The 20,150-nt window shown below is 39.3% G+C and overlaps 1 protein-coding gene across 2 annotated transcripts in view; it reads left to right on the top strand.

The window, feature by feature from the left end:
- The window catches only part of IGSF11 (immunoglobulin superfamily member 11), a 121,456-nt gene extending 101,550 nt beyond the window's left edge, over positions 1 to 19,906 (top strand). Inside the window, exons 2-7 of one of the 2 annotated variants that reach the window (XM_070403562.1) lie at positions 3,292 to 3,455; positions 4,894 to 5,101; positions 7,771 to 7,926; positions 16,021 to 16,143; positions 17,010 to 17,076; positions 18,896 to 19,906. In XM_070403562.1, coding sequence (XP_070259663.1) covers positions 3,292 to 3,455; positions 4,894 to 5,101; positions 7,771 to 7,926; positions 16,021 to 16,143; positions 17,010 to 17,076; positions 18,896 to 19,337 — 1,160 coding nt within the window. In that variant the 3' untranslated portion in view covers positions 19,338 to 19,906. Of the gene's footprint in view, positions 1 to 3,291; positions 3,456 to 4,893; positions 5,102 to 7,770; positions 7,927 to 16,020; positions 16,144 to 16,925; positions 17,077 to 18,895 lie in introns of both variants that reach the window. The other variant, XM_070403561.1, reaches the window with a different exon arrangement.
- Positions 19,907 to 20,150: the final 244 nt, after the last annotated feature.

The following is a 20,150-nucleotide window of genomic DNA, read 5'->3' as shown; positions in this document are numbered from 1 at the left end:
TTTTCATGGAAGATGTTCCCACTCTTGAATAAATTAAAACAATTTTTTTCTTTTAATTTAAACTTTCTTCTATAACTGTTTTCTTGTTACTTAAAAGATAGTTTTTTTTGAAACTGCTTCCAAACCTTTTCAAGCTATATATGTCCTTGGAATGAATTTATAAATAAGAATTAAGCCCAGCGGGTGTGACTCAGTGTTTTAGCATTGACCTATGAACCTGAAGTCACAGTTTGATTCCAGGTCAGGCCACATGCCCAGGTTGTGGGCTTGATCCCCAGTACAGGGGCGTGTAGGAGGCAGCCAATCAATGATTCTCTCTCAGCATTGATGTTTCTATCTCTCTCCCTCTCCCTTCTTCTCTGAATCAGTAAGAATATATTTTAAAGAGAGAGAGAGAAGAGTATATATGTTTGTAAATAAGAAAACATGTATTTGATGCTCTTAGAAAGTCTTATTTTCTCTCATTAAAACTTGTGCAGTATAGGGAACTCCATAGGTTCTCTTAATTTGAAGAAAGTTAGAGGGAAAGGTACTAATTCAGAGTTCCTTGGGAAAATGTGCCACTTACATATTTTTATGTTTATTTTTTTTAAATCAAAAACTGAAATATTTTCTATTCAGAAAATATATTTGGATCTAAATATCTTCTATAATTTTAACCGTAAAATATCAATTTAAATATTTTAAAAATGGTTTGGATGTTTGCTTTTTAAATAAGTTAGGTTACTGGAGTTCTACATGTTACTGGATCACCTGGGGTAATTTTCTGATTGGAAAATTAAGAATTATAGTCAGAGGGGAGGACATGAGAATTTTTAAAGAACATATTCAATTTACTTTAGAAGCTGAACCTCTCTTATCATGTGACTTGTTTTGTATGTTTGTTAAACTATATTATCACATAAGCATTGCTGCTATTAGCACAAACAGTGACAATTGATTCGGGTCATCTGAATGTCCACTGTCTGTTTTAATTTGTATGTTCGTTTTGACTCTGTCATATGCTCAATCTTCAGTGGAAGTCATGAGAACATATTATTTTTGCCTGCTCCCTACTTTACGTTGGAAATACTCTTTTTTACCCAGACAGACCTTAAGTTTGATGTAAGGGATTGTTTCCGTTGCCAACTTTTTTCTTCCTTGCCAAGTAAGAGAGTTGTGAACTCTTCAGTGATGCCTTCCCCAGGATATTTGCAGATGTGGTTGGGAAAAGTCATTTCAGCCCCGACCTTTGCATGTCAGGTGCTGGGGTGCCTGGGCTCCCGCTCGCCCTGATTGCCGGGGCTCCTGCTGCTGCGGGGATCATGCAGCCGGCCTGCACTCAGGGTCCCGCTCGCCCTGATTGCTGCGGGGATCACGCGGTCTGCACCCAGGCTCCTGCTCACTGCGGGGATCACTCAGCCTGCGACCGGGCTCCCGCTCGCCCCGATTGCCAGGGCTCCTGCTTGCTATGGGGATCACGCAGCTGGCCTGCACCCAGGGTCCCGATCACCCGATTGCCTCAGGGATCACACAGCCAGCCTGCGCCTGGGCTTCCGCTGGCCCAATTGCCGTGGGGATCACAGGGCCTGTGCCCGCTCACCCCAGTCGCTGCGGGAATCATGAGGCCACAGGCCAGCCCGGCTTTCTGATGGCTGCCTTTGCCCGCCCCCATCTCTTGCCTGCTGCCTGGGTTTCTGATCACCATTTTTCCATTCTTCCCCTTGCGCCTCCCATTATTGCAGGATATGCAAATTAGCCGCCATCTTTGTTGGCGGTTAACCGCCATCTTGGCTGGCAGTTAATTTGCATATCGCCCTGATTAGCCAATGGGAAGGGTAGCGGTGGTGCTAATTACCATGTTTCTCTTTTATTAGATAGGATATGATTTACAAATATTTTTTTCTAAGTCTGTATCTTGGTGTTTTATTTTTGAAAATTAAATATTTTGAATTACACAAGCTTTACAAATTTTAATGAATTCCAGTTATTAATTGTTTTCTTTTATGATTTATGGTTTTTGTGCTATGTTAAGACCTCTTTGACTAATCCAAGGTCACAAAGTTTATTTCTAGAAGGTTTATAGTATTAGCTTACATTTAGGTTTGGGGCACATTTTTTATTTTTAATACTGACCTGAAGATATGTTTATTGATTTTAGAGAGGAAAGAAGGGAAGGAGGGAGGGAGAAAGGGAGGAGGGAGAGGAAAGAGGGAGGGAGGGAGGGAGGGAGGGATAGAGAGAGAGAAGACAAAAACATCCATTGGTTGCCTCTGGCATGTGCCCTGACCTAGTTATATGCCCTGACTGGGGATCAGACCTGTAATCTTTTGGCATATGGTATGATACTCCAACCAATTGAGCCACCTGGCTAGGCCTAGGTCTGTGGTAAATTTTGAGTTGACTTTTGTGTGTGCTATGAGACAAGGTTCTGAGTTACTATTTTTTTTCATATTAATATTCAATTGTTCCAACACCATTTATTGAAAAAACCGATTCTTTCCCCCATTTAATTGTCTTGTACCGTTGTTGAAAAGCATTTGATCATAAATATACGAACTTATTTAAAGTATAAAATTCAATTATTAGTGGTCTGTCCTTGTGCTAGTAGCACAGTCTTGATCATTATAGCGCTATAGCAAACTTTGTATGCACATAGTATGAATTCTCCAAATTATTTTTCAATATTCTTTTAGACTATTCTAGCACTTTCCATTTTCTTGTGTTTTAGTTTGTCAATATCAACAAAAAGCCTGCTGGGATATTGACTGGGATTGCTCTGAATCTATAGATCATTTTGGGGAAAATTGGCACTTTAACAATATTGAATCATCCAGTCCTCATGACCATTCCATAGCTGAACATTTACTTAGTCTTATTTGATTTATTTTATCAGCATTTTAGAGTTTTCAGGCTATAGTTCCTGCAAATATTTTTTTTAGATTTATGTATAAGAGTTTAATATTGCAGTTGTGGCAATATGATGCTTTTTTAAAAATCAGCCTTATTTTTCATCCCCATCACTGTGTCAAGTTTTGCTCAAACCCTGTCAGTTGAATTCTCCTATGTTATATTCGGCTAAATACCAAATAATGTCTTACAAAATGGAATATGTAGCCTCTACTATTTTTCATTTGTAGTGACTAAGAGGTAAAGAAAGGGATGAACAGTTTCTATTACTTTTTCTCAGTGACTGGTCAGTAGTTGTTTAGTAAGACTGTCATAGTCTGTATACACTATTAATCACGTGAAACCACAGCTTTTTCTGTCCAGAAAGGATGGGCACATAACCTCCTGTCGGTTCTTCCGTAGGTGTCACGGTTTCCCTGGAGGTCTCAGAGAGCCCTGGGAGTGTCCAGGTGGCCCGGGGTCAGACAGCAGTCCTGCCCTGTACTTTCACTACCAGTGCCGCCCTCATCAACCTCAATGTCATTTGGATGGTCATTCCTCTCGCCAATGCCAACCAACCTGAGCAGGTACTTCTGTTCCATCTTGTGCTGCCTCTAGGATATTAATCTTTCCCGAGGAGGCGGGTAGGAAGGCATCCTGAGTACATGTTTGATTTCTAGAGAAAGGTGGCACGCTCAGTGTACGCCGCCTGTGCTGCTTTAAGTCCTACTCCTGCATTAAGTCAACTATCAGAAGAGACTTTTTAGAAAAATTAACAGATGTCAAGGAGATCTTTCTGAGAATTTTAGGTAGGAACCTGGAATTTCATTTAAAAAAAAACACTGACAGGGAATGCCAAGGCTGATTATATACCAAAGCAAAATACATTTTGAAAGGTAAGGACTGAAACTAGGTGGATGAGAAAGTACTTTGTAAAGATTGTGATAATATTAAAGTAGTACTTGAATTATTTGGCTAATTTTACAAGTATTTTAAACAAAGCCAGCTGGCATACTGGAGTCTCAAACAAATTAGGGTACATGAAAATAGAAGTTATTTCTAATAAGGTGTATCTATTATAGGCAAAAGACCCATAATATGTGATAGCCACTGCAGAAAAGAATGCTCAGAAGATTAATGCATTGTGATTATGACTATACCTTCATTCCCAGAGTTAATTATTTCTGTTATGAAGCTTTTCTGCTTCAATAAACTTATCACCACCTAAAAATATTTGATAAGCTGAATTTTCTGAAGGGATTTGGGCTGGCAGGAAAGGGTGAGGACATAACCTCCTATTCATTCCTCTGTAGGGGAACAAATAGATTTAATTGGAACTTCTTGAATTTCTTTAAACTATGGAACTTGTGTAATTGGACTGAGCCTTTGAGATCATTTTGTTCAACTTCATCATTTTAGGAGTCAATGATTAAGTCAAACAGGCAAAGAAAGACTTGGCCACGGTTATGCAAACATTTACTGGTAGAGTTGAACAGAACCAAGTCCCCCACTCTCAGACCTAAGGGCTTTTTGCAGTACTACTCAGATTCCCCTCCCATGAATAGTTAACTTTGATAATAGAAATTGATATAAGAACAGCAATCGTGGGCTTATAACTCTCCTTCCCTTTTATGACATTCATGTATATTCAGTCATTATTCGTGATCTATTTTGTGACCTAGTAAGCATGAGAATAGCAGTGCTCATTAAAAAAATTTTTTTAATTTGGATTTAATTTTTTGAACTAGTAAAAATATTTATGGGCTGATAATAGCATAGCATAAAGATGTTTTCTTCATTCTGATGAGTTAGGTAAGGAGATAACGTTACTCTAATTTGGTATGTAAGAATTTAGAATCCCTACATACTTACAGACAGGTGTTATCGTCAGAACTTGGTGGCAACTCTAAGTTAGAAAGAAAGTTTTCTAATGTTTGGTGCCGTCTACTGTTTACTAGGTAGTTATCGTTACGTGTCCGGAAGGAGATGCAGTGGCCAGTTCATTGACGTTGCTTTCTTTTGCAGGTCATTCTGTATCAGGGTGGACAGATGTTTGATGGTGCCCCTCAGTTCCATGGCAGGGTAGGATTTGCAGGCACCATGCCAGCCACCAATGTCTCTATCTTCATTAACAACACTCAGCTATCAGACACTGGCACCTACCAGTGTTTGGTTAACAACCTTCCGGATAGAGGGGGCAGAAACATTGGGGTCACCGGTCTCACAGTCTTAGGTGAGTGATAGCAAATGTCCCAAGCACTTGGACTTTACTTACGAATCTCCTCTCAAGCACGTTTACTTTGGCCTGTCCTACACGCACAGTCTGCTTGTGTCCTTCTCATGTCAGCTCTCCGCCAGCCCACGTACACTCTGCTTCTCCGTGCTTCTTAGTCTCCCCGCCCCCCCGCCACACTCCATTTTAGTAGCTCTCTAAAGTTCACTTCCTAGATACAGATGATATACAATACCATCACAAGTGGCTTCTCACTTTCCTTAGGATTCTGCAGGATAGGATGTATCGTTGAGAGCAAGTTAAATCAAGAATTATTTATGAGTATGAAGCGGAAGTTTCAGCCCATGTAAAAATAGTTAACTACTTCATCATGTCTGTGTAACTCTGAGCAGGCTCACCAATTGTTGGTTTACACTTCTTATCCTGGCATGATTTTAATAATAACTCCTCTTACTCTCAAAAGTATCTTTATTTAAATGGTACGTTATATGATCAATTTGGTCTTAATACCAAGACCAAATAGATTAGGGCCTTTTCCAAGGTTATATAGACAAGAAGCACAATAAAGTTTAGATTAAAATATAGGTCTCTTGACTCAGATCATTATTATTTCCATTATACTGGCAAGTTAGACTATCTAATACTTAATTATATCCACTCTCAACCATGTTATATTTCTCAGTTCCACTGCCTCTGAAGTAAAACACTGCCTCTGAAATGGATGCTTATGGCAGAAGTGGCTAAGTGCAGTTCATGTGGGGAGACCAAGGAAGTACTTAGAAAAGGCTGATGCTTTTGATGGTCCTTCATCCTACTGGAGTCTCAGAACTTACTCCCATGCTCCTTGGCAAGCTCTCTCCCCATCCCTTCCATTATTGAATCACCAGTGTCTGGGGTTCTTGACATTTTTCTTCCTTGGGTGAGGATATGCTATAGCCTTGGTGCCTTGTCCTACCAGTTTTCAAACAGATTAAGAAAACTAAGAGCCAGGTTGGAGAATTCTATCCTAGAATTATCATTCATTCTAATATTTTAAAATTGGAGGCTTTTAGATACTCTTGAGTACTGAATACTATTGGAATTTAATATTATTTTGATGCTTATGCCTGTAAGTTAGATAACTAGCTTCCCACATTCTCCAAGTTTATTTTTTTCATTTTTTTAAAGGAAGGAACAAAGCCTTTAATTTATTTTATAGTTAATGCTGCCTTCAAAGAATTATGTTGGTTTCCCCTCATAGCGTCACAGTGGCAATGTTGAAGGCACTAAACTGAGGCATTTGGTTTATCCTATCATAGCAGGTAGAGTACCCTGATATTTTTTTACTCTTCTTACCTATAGGTTACTCTCATTGTTCTCTTTTCCTCCACCCACCTTCTTTCCTGGTTCTTCTGTGTACTGCATTTATTTTTCATTCATTCATTCATTCATTTTTGCAAGATGGAACACATTTACTGAAAAGCATTACAAGTACATCATTACTTGGACTTAATCTCTATTGCCTATATTTCCTAATAAGGGACTCCAAGCCATGGGCTTACTTTCTTTATATTTTTTTGCTTGCTTGTTTTTTGTGTGTGTGTTTGTTTTTTGTTGTTTTTTTTTTTCCTATGAATCACCACCTTCTTCCTTTAGTGTTTTTTCCCCCTAGTAATTTTTTATTTCATGATCTTTGTGTCCTCATCCGCCTTAATGATTAGGAAATGTGCACTGTATTACTGTCAAGTAGCAGGTAGACTTGAACCTTACCATAACTTCCCCTACCACAAAGCAGCTTAGGTGTAAAGAAGGGCTGCCTGGTTTTTGTTTGTAAAGTGATAAAAGGACCTTGTTGAGGTGATCTTAGCCAGAGTGGAGCTGGCAGCGTAAGTGGTCGCTCTCCCTTGAGATATCTTCTCTACAAGTGGCCTCTTCCAGTAATGAAAAAAAATTAACTGTGGTAAAATACATGTAACATAACATTTACAGTGCAGTTCAGTCTCCATAACTACTTTCACTTTGCAAAACTAAAACTCTGTACCCATTAAACAACATGCCACTCTACCCCCAGCTGATGGAGACCACTGTTCTACTTTCTGTTTCTATGAATTTGATTACTCTAGATTTCTCATATAAGTGGAATCATAATTTGTCTTTGTATGACTAGCTTATTTCACTCAGCATAATGTCTTCAAGGTTCATCAATGTTGTAACGTGTCAGAATTTTCTTATTTTTCAGGTCTAAATGATATTTCATTGTATGTATAACTACATTTCACTTACCCACTCATCTATCTATAGACACTTGGGTTGTTTCCACCTTTTAGTATTGTAAATAATGCTGCTGTGAACGTATGTATTCAGCAGTGTTTTTAAAGGCAATATGTTGAACAAGGATCTCAAGAATTCTTTTTAGGAAGCAGGGTGAAAGCAAGTCCATAAGATACCTTGAAAATGTGGCCAGAGAGTGTAGCCCCTTTCACAGACTTGTTCCCTGCTAACTGAAGTTGTAGGCACCTATGCCCAAGCCCTGTGACTAGTACATGACTGTCACAGGCTTCACTCAGCTAGTCTCCTGGTATGTGTCCCAAAAGCAGTGAGGTTCTAGTGTACTGAATGTTGGATTTCACCTCTGTCATCTTTTGGCTTGTAGTGATTGCATATTTTGTTGCTTATTCTTCCTATTATAGTTCCCCCTTCTGCCCCTCACTGCCAAATCCAAGGATCCCAGGATGTGGGCAGCGATGTCATCCTGCTCTGCAGCTCTGAGGAAGGCATTCCTCGACCAACTTACCTTTGGGAGAAGTTAGACAATACCTTCAAACTACCTCCAACAGCCACTCAGGGTATGTAGAGCGTTGCTTTACTCATTTAATTAGTTATTGTGGAAAATTTCAGTTCTAAGACTCAAGAAGTAATAGCTTTCATAGATTTTTAAAAAAACACACACAGTATTTGTAACTGCCAAAAAAGCTATCTGGATCATTTTGTGTTTTCAACTATAAAGAGAACAAAACATTTTATTGTATCTTCTCATTGCTGGTTTTATGGAATGTAGATTATTCAGTGGTAACTATATATGGAAATTCTGTTCCATCATAGTGAAGATTTTAAAATAGCTCAATGGTAGCTTCCTTGTATTGTTAACTGTAAGATAATCCTTGAAGTTCATTGCTAAGAATCCACTTCCTACTTGAGACGCAACTGCCTACTTTAGTATGAGGAACACCTGCATGGTCATGGAAGGGCTAATCATCCTGTTTGCAGCCTCATGTCTAATTAGAGGAGGAATATGGGAAAGAGAACAGGAAAAGGCCCCGGTGATCTTCCAGGAGTTGATCACACCAGACAGGTAAACATAGGGAAGGCATGAACATCACTGATGGTTTTCTACATGTCAATCCAGCTATTTATATTTGATATTAAAAGAAACACCCCTGAAAAATTGAGGAAAATGTATGGAATAAAATGAGGAAAATTATAGAATTATACATAAAATCTATTTAAAAAATTAGGAATTAGCAATCTGGAGTGTTGCATCATCTATATTACAGAACATGTTTCCTGCAGCATTTTCAGGGCAGATGTAAAAATCTTAAAGAGTTGGCAGTTAATGGAGAGATCTAAAACAACCTTAGTTATGCCTGAGTAGTATGAACCATGGAAAAGGAAAGTCCTAAGTTGTATGTGAAGTTAGACGTATTAAAGAACCAGGACCACCAACTTCTTAAAGAGCTTGTAAGTTTTCTTTGAGAATCACAACAGAAATATCATGGGCCTCCCATCACCTTTAAGTTAACTTAGTCCAAATTTCATTATTTTAAAACATTTCTTTAACATAATATTTTTGTTACTCTAATAATGATTACTGCAATATTGTTGTTCTCTACTGATTTTTTTATTGGTTAAATTTTTAGCCACACTGTGGGTTAAATAGCTTTATTTCTGTACTAACTTGTTGATCTCACCATTGTAAGTGGTATGTTTGAAATAGAACTTGTCTTCAAATCCTGAAATCATATTTAAATTGTAGGTTTTTTCAGTGACAGTTTACCTCTTTTGGCCTGTGTTGCCTTTTGTAAAATAAGGGGGTTAAACAGTATCTTGAAGATGATCTTGTTCATCTTAAGATTTTATGATTTATTTTATAACATTTCTTTGAAATACTGGGTTGAGTTTGAAATTACAAATGAACATGTAAAAGTGGTTGTATATAAGTTGTGAAATATCTGTAGAAAGAACTTTCCATACCTTTGTATCAGTCAAATTTTTTTAAAAATTGATTTCAGAGAGGAAGGGACAGGGAGAGAAAGATAGAAACATCAATGATGAGACAGAATCATTGATAGGCTGCCTCCTGCACACCCCCTACTGGAGATTGAGCCTGAAATCCAGGCATGTTCCCTTGACTGGAATCGAACCTGGGACCTTTTGGTCTGCAGGCTGATGCTCTGTCCACTGAGCCAGACCAGCTACGGCACATTTTTTTTTGATATTTTCTTTGCAATTTGAATATTCTTTGATTCTTTGGGTATAAAAGAGAATTGAGATGCAAAGATGAAAATGTTTGTCTTTTTTAAAAAAAATATATTTTATTGATTTTTTACAGAGAGGAAGGGAGAGGAATAGAGAGTTAGAAACATCGATGAGAGAGAAACATCGATCAGCTGCCTCCTGCACACCCCCCACTGGGGATCTGCCTGCAACCAAGGTACATGCCCTTGACCGGAATCGAACCTGGGACCCTTCAGTCCGCAGTCCGGCGCTCTATCCACTGAGCCAAACTGGTTTGGGCGAAAATGTTTGTCTTTTATAATTCAAACTCTGGGTCAGTTATCAGAATTACTTTAGATAATTTCATGTTTCATAATCACATTACATGAGTCTGAGTTTTATTGTAAGTCTACCTCTTTATAGCTACATAAAGTAGATCTCAAAATAACATTTAATCTCAACATCAGTTTTTTCAGATTTACTTTACTAATGTGTTTGCAGTTGCTTTATATAAACTCAGGATGCATCTCTGAGAAAAGAATGTTTGACATCAGAGAGAGCACCCCAGATGTCTGACTAGTGACAGGCGCATGATATGTGGGGATTAGCATTGACCTTGTGTATAGGGGCCAGCTTGAAGGCATTTCTTCCAGCCAAATCTGAGCAATTTGAACATTAAAATAAATACATAATCCATTGAATAAAATGAGATATACCTGGATCTCTGCTGATATACATAAATAAATGGGGGAGAAGGGAAAGCATTTTCTAATAGTAGAATACCTAATAATGTATATAGAAGGAATGGTGGGGTTAGGAAAACCATCACTGATATCAAAATAGTGTACAAAAGTTTGATAAGGAGCAGGATATTTACATAGTTCCAAAATATGTCTCCACAAATTACTTATTAGTTGCACAGAAAAAAAATAATACAGTTGACCCTTGTACAACAAGGGTTTGAATTACAGGGATCCACTTACATGCAGGTTATTTTCAACAAATACAGTAAATGTATTTTCTCTTCCTTATGATTTTCTTAATAGCATTTTCTTTTCTCTAGCTTTCTTTATTGTAACAATACCATGCATAATACATATAACATACAAAATATGTGTTGACTGTTTAGGTTATCCATAAGGCTTCTGGTCAACAGTAGGCTATTGGTAGTAAAGTCTTTGGGGAGTCAAAAATTATATGCACATTTTCTATTGCTTGGGCGGGGAGGGGGCGGGGGGCAGTGTCAGTTCCCCGAAGCCCTGTGTTGTTCAAGGGTCAACGGTAACTTTATAGTAGAGAGACCTGGTGGATACCACTTTAACCAGGTGATCAAAGTGAACATTATTAATATTGTTAGAAGCTCTTATCCTGTGCCTCCTACTATATACACTGAGAAGGACATAACATCCTTGCTGTGGTATTCCTGTCAAAAACACAACTTGAACCCAATCAGGAGGAAACATCAAGCAAACCAAAGGGAAGACAAACTGTTGCAGGCAGGAAGAGACTAAGGAGATAAAACAATTAAATGCAGTGCGGAATTCTGAATTAGAATCTGGACAGAGGAAGAAATAGCCAAAAAGGACATTATTGGGACAATTGATGAAATCTGAGTATAAACTGTGGGTTAGATAATACTGTTGTACCAATGTTAAATTTCTTGACTTGGATGCTTGTCCTGTGATTGTGTGAAGAATGTTCTTAGGAAATACTAAGTACTTAGTTGTAAAAAGGCCCAATGTCTTCAACTCACTCTTTAAACACACACACACACACACACACACACACACACAATATTTTTATTGATTTCAGAGAGGAAGGGATAGGGAGAGAGAGAGAGAGATGAGGAAGGAGAGTCATGGATCAGCTGCCTTCTGTACTCCCCCCACTGGGGACGGACCTAGCCTGCAGCCTAACTCGGCATGCGCCTTGACTAGAAATTGAACCTTGACCTCCTGATTCATAGGTCAGTGCTTAACCACTGAGCCACCATGGCCGGGCTTCAACTCACTGTTAAATGGCTCATAAAAATATTTATATGCTTAGTGAGAAAATTATAAACCTAATAGGGCAAAATATGAACAGTTGTTGAATCTGAGTAGATGATATACAACATACGGAGTTCCTTGTGACAGTCTTGCAACTTTCTGTAAGTTTAAAATTATGTCAAAATAACAGTTACCCAAAAGTTGTCCTCATATAGTTCATATGTGGATAATCAAGAGATGAGTAGATTTAGAACCAGTATCCTAGGAGGTACACTTCATTTTCATATGGAAAAATAATTGTGGATTCAGTGTTATCCTTTTGGTATATACTTTCGAATTCTAAGGTAAGTGAAAACTGTATTTAAGGTTGATATTATTTCAAGCAAAATGTAGCCCTTTGGTCTGTGCTTCTAAGGCTTGTACAACTGGCCCAGGTTCCACTAAGTGGGTAGAGGTCGGGACTGCTGCTAATAAGCATCCTATGATGCATGGGACAGCATCCACAATGAGGAATTATCCAGACCAAAATGTCAGTAAGTGAATTACATGAATAGATTTTCAAACATTGCACCATCCTTACATTTCTGAAATAAAGTCTGTTTGTGATTATTTTTAAACAAACTACTCCATTCAGAATCCTAATATTTTAATGGAATTTTTGCATCTGTGATCATAAGTGAGAAGAATGGCCTATGAGTTTTCTGCCTTCTATTGTCCTTGGTTCAATTTTAGTATCACATTATACAGTGGCCTCAAAATGAGTTGGGCGGCTTTTCTTCATTTTCTATTTTTTGCAACAGTATGAATAAGATAGAGATTATCTGATTATTTTATAGAATTTGCCTAAGCTTTGCCTTGCTGTTATGTTTTGTTGGTGGATTTTTGACTATTGATTCAGTTTCTCTAATGGTATAAATTTATTTTTATTTTTCTGTACCTGTTTTTCTAGTCAATTTTTTTTGTCAAGTTTATATACATATCAGCATCAAATTGTTTTTGTATACAAAGCAGAAGAATGTATCTTAGAGGGTAGGTTCTGGAGTTAGAGGATGTGGTTGGAATCTTGACTTCAAAAACTACTGGCTATGTTTTCCCCGTTGTGGATTTCTTTGGTTAATTCTTGCTGGCATGTTTCAGGTGTCCTTGCTTTATGTTTCAGGTGTATCTCCTGTATCTCCTGTATATAGCATGTGTCTAGATTTAGTTTGGTTTTCAGTTTGCAATCTGAGAGCCTTTGTCCATTGTTTGATTACATCCATTTATATTAATTGTGATTATGGATAAATTTAGATAGGTTGCTAATATTTTGTTTTATATTTTATCCTCCCCTATACCTTCTACTGATTATTTCAGTGGTTTTTTTTAATAAATTATGCCTTTTTCCTTCATGGCTCCTAGGGAATCCTGTGTTGTCCTCATCCTTTTACGTATAATTGAATAGCACAGTGGAGAGAGATGATGAGCTCTCCTTTTTGCTGAGAACTCTGCAGAACTTTGTGTGGAGATCACAGATGGAGCACGAGGGTATCTTAAGCATCACCATAGTCCAGCACTCGCATGTTACAGGGAGAAGCCTGAGGTCTGGGGAGGACACTGGGCTTGCCTAGGGTCTGTGGATAGAAAGAACTACTGTTCCTCTTCCGTGTTAGGGAGCCTCAGGAGTCTTGATTCTCCTTCCTGAACTTCCCTTGTTGACCCCTTCCCCAGTGAGAGTGTTTCCATAATTCTCCTAGGAGAGTAACAAAGTCTTCACCCACTGAAGTTGCTGAATGAACAGGCACTTACTTTTCTCTTTATCGTTCTGACTGAAGACAAGAGCAAGTCCCATAGGATGTACTCCCTGTTCTTAAAAAATTAAGGTTATCACAACTGTATTTGTTTTTCTGTACATTCTTCCATTCTTTAAAGATGTGTGTGTATGTACACAAATAGATACAACCGTTATTCTGTACAACTACTTAAGGATAGCGTATTATGGAAGGTAGAGAGACATAAATGCAATTAGACATATTATCGCCTGGCTGGTGTGGCTCAGTGGTTGAATGTTGACCTATGAACCAGAAGGTCATGGTTTGATTCCCCATCAGGGCGCATGCCCAGGTTTCAGGCTCGATCCCCAGTAGGGGGGTGTACAGGAGGCAGCAGATCGATGATTCTCATGATTGATGTTTCTGTCTCTCTCTCCCCCCTTCCTCTCTGAAATCAATAAAATATATTTAAAAAATTAAAGAGACATATTGTCTAATGGAGGAGACACATATAAAGATACTAGAGGCCTGGTGCATGAGTTTGTGCATGGGTGGGGTCCCTTGGCATGGCCTGCAGGGATTGGGCCGAAACTGGCAATCCAACGCTGCTTGCGGCTCCTGCCTGCCGCTCCTTCTCATCCCTGCCCCCTGCCCCCTGTACCTGCCACGGGCTTGTGCCCAGTCAGTCCTCATTGGGAGAGGCTCATGTGATTCTATGTAATCCATAATAATCTATAATAATAAAAGGGTAATATGCTAATTGGACCGGATGTCATTCCGGATGTCCTTCCTGACAAAGCCAGGGCCGGAGGGAAGCCAGCCTGGGTCCCAGGTGCCTGTGGGTGGCCCGAGCGAAGCCAGCCCAGGTCCTGGGTGTCTGCCGGTGGCTGGAGGAGGGAAGCCAGTGCCGGCAGCCAGGGGAAGGAAGGCCTACTCTTGTATGAATTTTCGTGCATCAGGCCTCTAGTGTTAAGAAAGGGGATCCAAATATCACATTATTCAGATATCTCCCACTAATGTTGATTGCTATTTTCCAGTGTTTGAATATTTGCTGTAGACTTCAGTTCTGTGTAAATGCTTCAAAAGCAGAATTGCAAAGAGAAAGAGATGGGAATGTTGCTGTAGAATACACTGTCATGAAAACAGAAATGGATTTAAAATCTGAATTGGCAAAAGCATTAACTACTTCAATGGCAAAACCAGGCCAAAGAGAAAACATTTTCAATGTTAAATAAAAGAAATGAGCCAGTACAAAGCGGATGTACCCTAACATCTGCCTTGAAGGTGCTTGGGACCTTCTCTTAATGGGCATAGGTTCTCTTCCTGTCCATTCTCCATTTATATCTTAATTCAGCATTATCACAAAAATTAAATAAAATTTCCTACCTCTGGAAAATTTGGCATGAAACAAAGATCGAGTCTATTGAATAGTGCACTTAATGCTGTATTGTTTTAAAATTTTATTTTAGAATGACAGAGTTTAAATATTAAGTATTTGTGATATTACCTTTGAGTATTTAAATAGACTTTAATTTGGCATTTAGTTTTACTGTTTTTTTATTATCAAATGTTTATATCAGTTTGAGATCATGTTTTACATATTATTGAAAAGTATTATTTTGCCATAGTATATTCATAAGCCATCCATTTATTATTGTTTTGTACAGAATACCTCTGAACTTTTATGGAATAAATGACTTTATTATGATTATTAATTATTTAAGAATACATAAGTCATATAAAAATACAGAGTGATTTATGATTTGTGAATGCCTATCTCTCAACCTCAAATCCTGAGCTATTAGTCTGTATTGAAAATTTGGAGACAGTCAACATTTTCCTTATGATTTTTTTTTTTATGATTCAGAAAAATTTAAACTTCTCAAGCAATGCCGGGAAGGATTTTTTTTTGGCAAGCATGATCAGGCACCATACTAAGCTTGTTCCATCCATTATCTCCTTTAGTCCTCATAGAGACATGATGAGGAGGCACGTTTGTAGCTCCATGTCACACATGAGGAAGCAAAGACATAGATGAAGATGAGGTAACACATTCGGGACCACATGTGACAGGGCAGATAGCAGCCCAGGCGCTCTGAGTGCAGAACACATGCAGACGTGGTCTGGAACTGAGCAGAGAGGATGGAAGTGGAAATGTACACCTTTACTTCTGTCTACCTCTGAAGGGCACTTTAGTCCGGCTGCATAGCTTACATGGGATACAGTGTTGCCGCCAGCTAAAACCGAGTGGGGTGCAATGTCATGTGTGCTTTCAAATTATGGTTCCACGCTGTTGAACTTTCCCTATTCTTTAAAAGAAAGCAGACAAAAAGAACATTTATTTTCTAACTCCATTTCAACAAATTGCTTCCATGCCAGAGCAGGCCAAGTAAAGTGAAGGACTGAGGAACCAGCCCACCCCCTTTCTGATAGGCCATGTGCTTGTCCCTGAATCAGTCTGGTGCTTGCTAATGAGCTGCTCCCGGCTCCGCTCTGCGTTGCCTGCACAGACAGCCCTGTGCATCTATAGATCTTTAACGCGATGTCCTGATGTGGGTTTTTAAAACTCACGAAAAAAAAAATCTCTGCCAAAAAAGAAAGCTATTGATACTTCTTCCGTGTTTATTTTTATAGTCTTATCTTCTGCTGATTTCTTTGGTTTTCTTATTTTTGTCCTCTAAATCCTACTTGATTGCTATTTTTCTGGCAGACCAGGTCCAAGGAACAGTCACCATCCGGAACATCAGCGCGCTGTCTTCAGGTTTGTACCAGTGCGTGGCTTCTAATGCCATAGGAACCAGCACCTGTCTTTTGGATCTCCAGGTTATCTCCCGTAAGTATGTAACATTCCGATGTCCACTTTGGGTCTGAGACTGGGAATGAAGAGTGATGCTGAATTGTTTTTAAGATTGTTTAAAGATTAAATAGAAATTCATTTGTTTTAATCATTATTGAAAATATTTTATAAGTGTATTAGTATACTTTTCAGCTTCAGCAATATGACATCTTCTGTATGACAAAATGTCTTTCTCCCCAGAATCAGTAGAATCAAATCAGTTCTGATGGTATAATGCTATAGACATTATACAGTTTGTGATGATCTATGGCCATGGTCAAGACAAGACGACCTTGTATTTTCTCCAAATTCCTTATAGCAGCTTAATTGTTGAATGCCCTGATCATAAATAAGGAGTATAGAATTTTTCTCTTCATTTGAGAATTCTGCGTTACTAGAATTCTAGTTGCAAAAGGGAGTGATCTGCTTGGGATGAGCTGATAAGTTAGCGGACTGATTGCTAGGTTCCTGTGGGGCAGATCGGGCAGGTAAGACAGGCACCGTCTTTTTCCTGCTCTGCTGTAGGTGTGGCTCTCCTGAAGCTGAGCCAGGTAACTGTTCATTCCCAAAATAACTGCGAGCCTGCTGTGCCTCAGTCCTAGGCACTGGGATACAGAAAGTTAAGGGAGATTTAACTTTATATGGAGGCAGTACTTTAGGCAGTTTTGTACATTTTAAGAAGAGTCTCTAGTAAACTTAGTTTATAAAGTTGCATGGGTACATACTATTTCTCTCGCTTTTATTTTGTTGTTTAAATACACCTTACATATATTTTGCAGCGCAGCCCAGGAGCGTTGGACTAATAGCTGGAGCCGTTGGCACTGGTGCAGTTATTGTCATTTTTTGCATTGCACTAATTTTAGGGGCATTCTTTTACTGGAGACGCAAAAATAAAGAGGAGGAGGAAGAAGACATTCCTAATGAAATAAGGTTTGTGTGTCAGATCATTTGTCCCGCTTGGCCAATGTCTATATTTCCATTCATTTGGGAAACTAAGATTTCTTTGCTTATCTTATGACTGTGATGGCCAACATAGTTAAAATGGCTAAAGGATATTTTCTTGTAGGTGCTATCACTTTTCCTCATGGTACTAGTCAGCTTTATTTGCTGGATCATGAAAGGGGAGGACTAGGAGGACACAAGAGAAGACTGTCCCCTTTCCCTCCCAGATCTCCAGGGTTACTGGGGTTAGGTGGCTGCCACAGTAGAAAAGTTAGATTAGAACATGTGTTTAACATTGACACATACTATAGATGAGAACATAAAGCATGAAGGAATATGGTCAGAGCATACCTATACCCAGATAGGCCATAGCAGTATGGCTTGGTGTGAAAGTTCAGTCAAGAATATAAACATCTTAAGAAAACAATGTCAAAATGACCTTTAAAGAAAAGTGACTCTTTTTTTGTTGTTGTTAATCCTTACCAGAGGGTATTTTTCCCATTAATTTTTTAGAGAGAGTGGAGGAGAGAGGGAGAGAGAGAGAAAGAGAGGGAGAGAAACATGGATGTGAGAGAGACACATCACTTGGTTGCTTCCTGCACGTGTCCCAACCAGAACCAGGGAATAAACCCCAACCCAGGCACATGCCCTTGACCAGGAATCGAACCAGTGACCCGATGGTCCACAGGCCAATGCTCTAACCACCTAGTGACACTGGCCAGGACAAGAAAAATGATTTTTGGCATATGGTGGAAATAGGAAGGTTCAGGCTCAGAATGAGATTGCATCGTATCATATCCTTATTGAAAAAGCTTTGATGACTTATGCCTACAGTCTACTTAGCATGACACATGCAGTCCTTCAGGATCTGACCCTCACCTGCTTCCCATAACTGGTCTTAATCTCCCATAACTTCCCTGATCACCTGTGTTCCAATTTACTCTACATCCTCTCATGCCTCAGGGCCTTTGCTCAGGCCTTCGCCCTCTTCCTGGGCGATACTCCTTCCTTTTTCTCCATCTCTTCAGTAAATTCCTTTATCTGATTCAAGACCAGTCCAGGTATCATCTCCTCACATAAGTTACTTTTGCCTTTTACCCAACCGTGCAGACTTGCAGATATTCTTATATTAATTGTCACCCCCATTTGATCAGAGGTTTATTGACTATCTGAGCTGTGTCTATTTTACATGAAACATCTAGTGGAATGATAGTCAATAACTGTTAAGTGAATTAACCTCTTAAATTAAATTAATGACTTCTCTTAGCATCTTCTAATTCTGAAGGGTTTATGTATGCAGGGACAGATTTCATCCCAGCATAAGATTACTGAGGAAAACTTCTTTTCGGCCGACCTCTCAAACCCCCAAGTGCAATAAGATCAGGCCTATTCTAACCATTTCTTGAAGTTCTTCACATCCATAGCTTAGTTTCCTAGCTATTTTACAGCAGCTAGCTCAGCAGAATTCTTCACGGACTATTTTCCTATTTAGAGCAAATGCATACACACACACAGAGAGATTTTATTATTATCTTATTATTATTATTATTTTTAGTTATATTGGAAAACACAAGTCTTAGAGAGATTTGAAATGTCCTTTCGTAGTCTTGGAGACTGAGAAGCTGAGGAAAAATTTCTAGGGCATTGTCTCAGAGGGAATGAATGTTAAAGCCAACTCCACCAGAGCTGCTGTGGCCTTTCCTGAGGATTTGTATTTCACAGACATGTTATCCTTAATGCAGAAGAAAGTCCTGGTAGGTAAACGTGAAGGAAATCCCAATGACAACTTTATTCTGTTCCTTTTCAGAGAGGATGATCTTCCACCTAAATGTTCTTCTGCCAAAGCATTTCACACCGAGATATCCTCCTCTGAGAACAACACATTGACCTCCTCTAATACCTACAACAGCCGATACTGGAGCAACAATCCAAAAGCTCACAGAAACACAGAGTCATTCAACCACTTCAGTGACTTGCGCCAATCTTTCTCCCTGCACTCGGGCAATGCCAACATACCATCCATCTATGCTAACGGGACCCACCTGGTCCCAGCTCCACATAGGACTCTGGTAGTGACAGCCAACAGGGGCTCATCACCGCAGGTCATGCCCAGGAGCAATGGCTCGGTCAGCAGGAAGCCTCGGCTGCAGCACACACATGCCCACACCATCAGCCAAGCAACGCTGGAGCGAATTGGCGCCGTCCCGGTCATGGTGCCAGCCCAGAGTCGGGCCGGGTCCCTCGTATAGGACATGAGCAGATAGTGTTTAGAAAAAGGCCAGTGAGATGCCCCATACACGGGGTGGGGGTGGTGGCTGAGTGCGGGGAAAGAAACACTTTCCTTATCATGATACTAGTGAAAAGCACAGAGAAGAAAGTTATTGCTGTTACCTGGCCACTGAGATTTGTGAAATGAGCCAGAATGTCTGTCCTGAAGACTTGTTTCTCCGCCTCCGATGTCCCAGGATCCTAGTCAGTAAGCTGGATCTCAAAGATGTGCCAAGCCAAGGGAAAGATGTGAGCAGAATAGCACGTGACATCTAAACTGCAGTCCAGATGAGTTTGTTCTCTAGCTCATGCCTAAATCTTTCAAGAGACTCAAGTGCCAGATGGAGTTTAAATAATGACGTTATTTTAAAAGATAGGCGTCTTTAGAAAAGTAATGAACATCCTCTCCCCATCCCCTCTATACGTAGAGGGCAAAGGGCATGAATGGTTAGTATCTGTCCCTACATCACAGAATCAAAACTTTTTACACAAGCAGAATTCAGTAAGAAGTGTGTGTGTGTGTTTTTGGGGGGGGGGGGGGGAGACAAAAGAAACTTCTTTGAGAAGCCCATTCATAGTTACTTATTTGTGAACCATGAATTTCATATTTGGAATATTGCTCTATGGACAGATTCTTGCCTGTCTAGGTTTTTCTAGGGTCTGCTCCAGGTCCATGACAATTACTGTTCATTATTTCCCGGGAAAGTATTTTTTTAAAAGAAATGTATTGGTTTTTTAAAAAAATACATGGAGGCATTGGACTAGGAAATAAAAGACTGTTGCTAGTTAACACC

Source organism: Myotis yumanensis, unplaced genomic scaffold (genome assembly GCF_028538775.1).
Source record: "Myotis yumanensis isolate MYYU_CA2020_CCGP unplaced genomic scaffold, mMyoYum1.0.hap1 SCAF_2, whole genome shotgun sequence".
NCBI lineage: Eukaryota > Metazoa > Chordata > Mammalia > Chiroptera > Vespertilionidae > Myotis > Myotis yumanensis.
The sequence above is the reverse complement of the archived record's forward strand: the minus strand, read 5'-3'. Positions and strand labels throughout refer to the sequence as shown.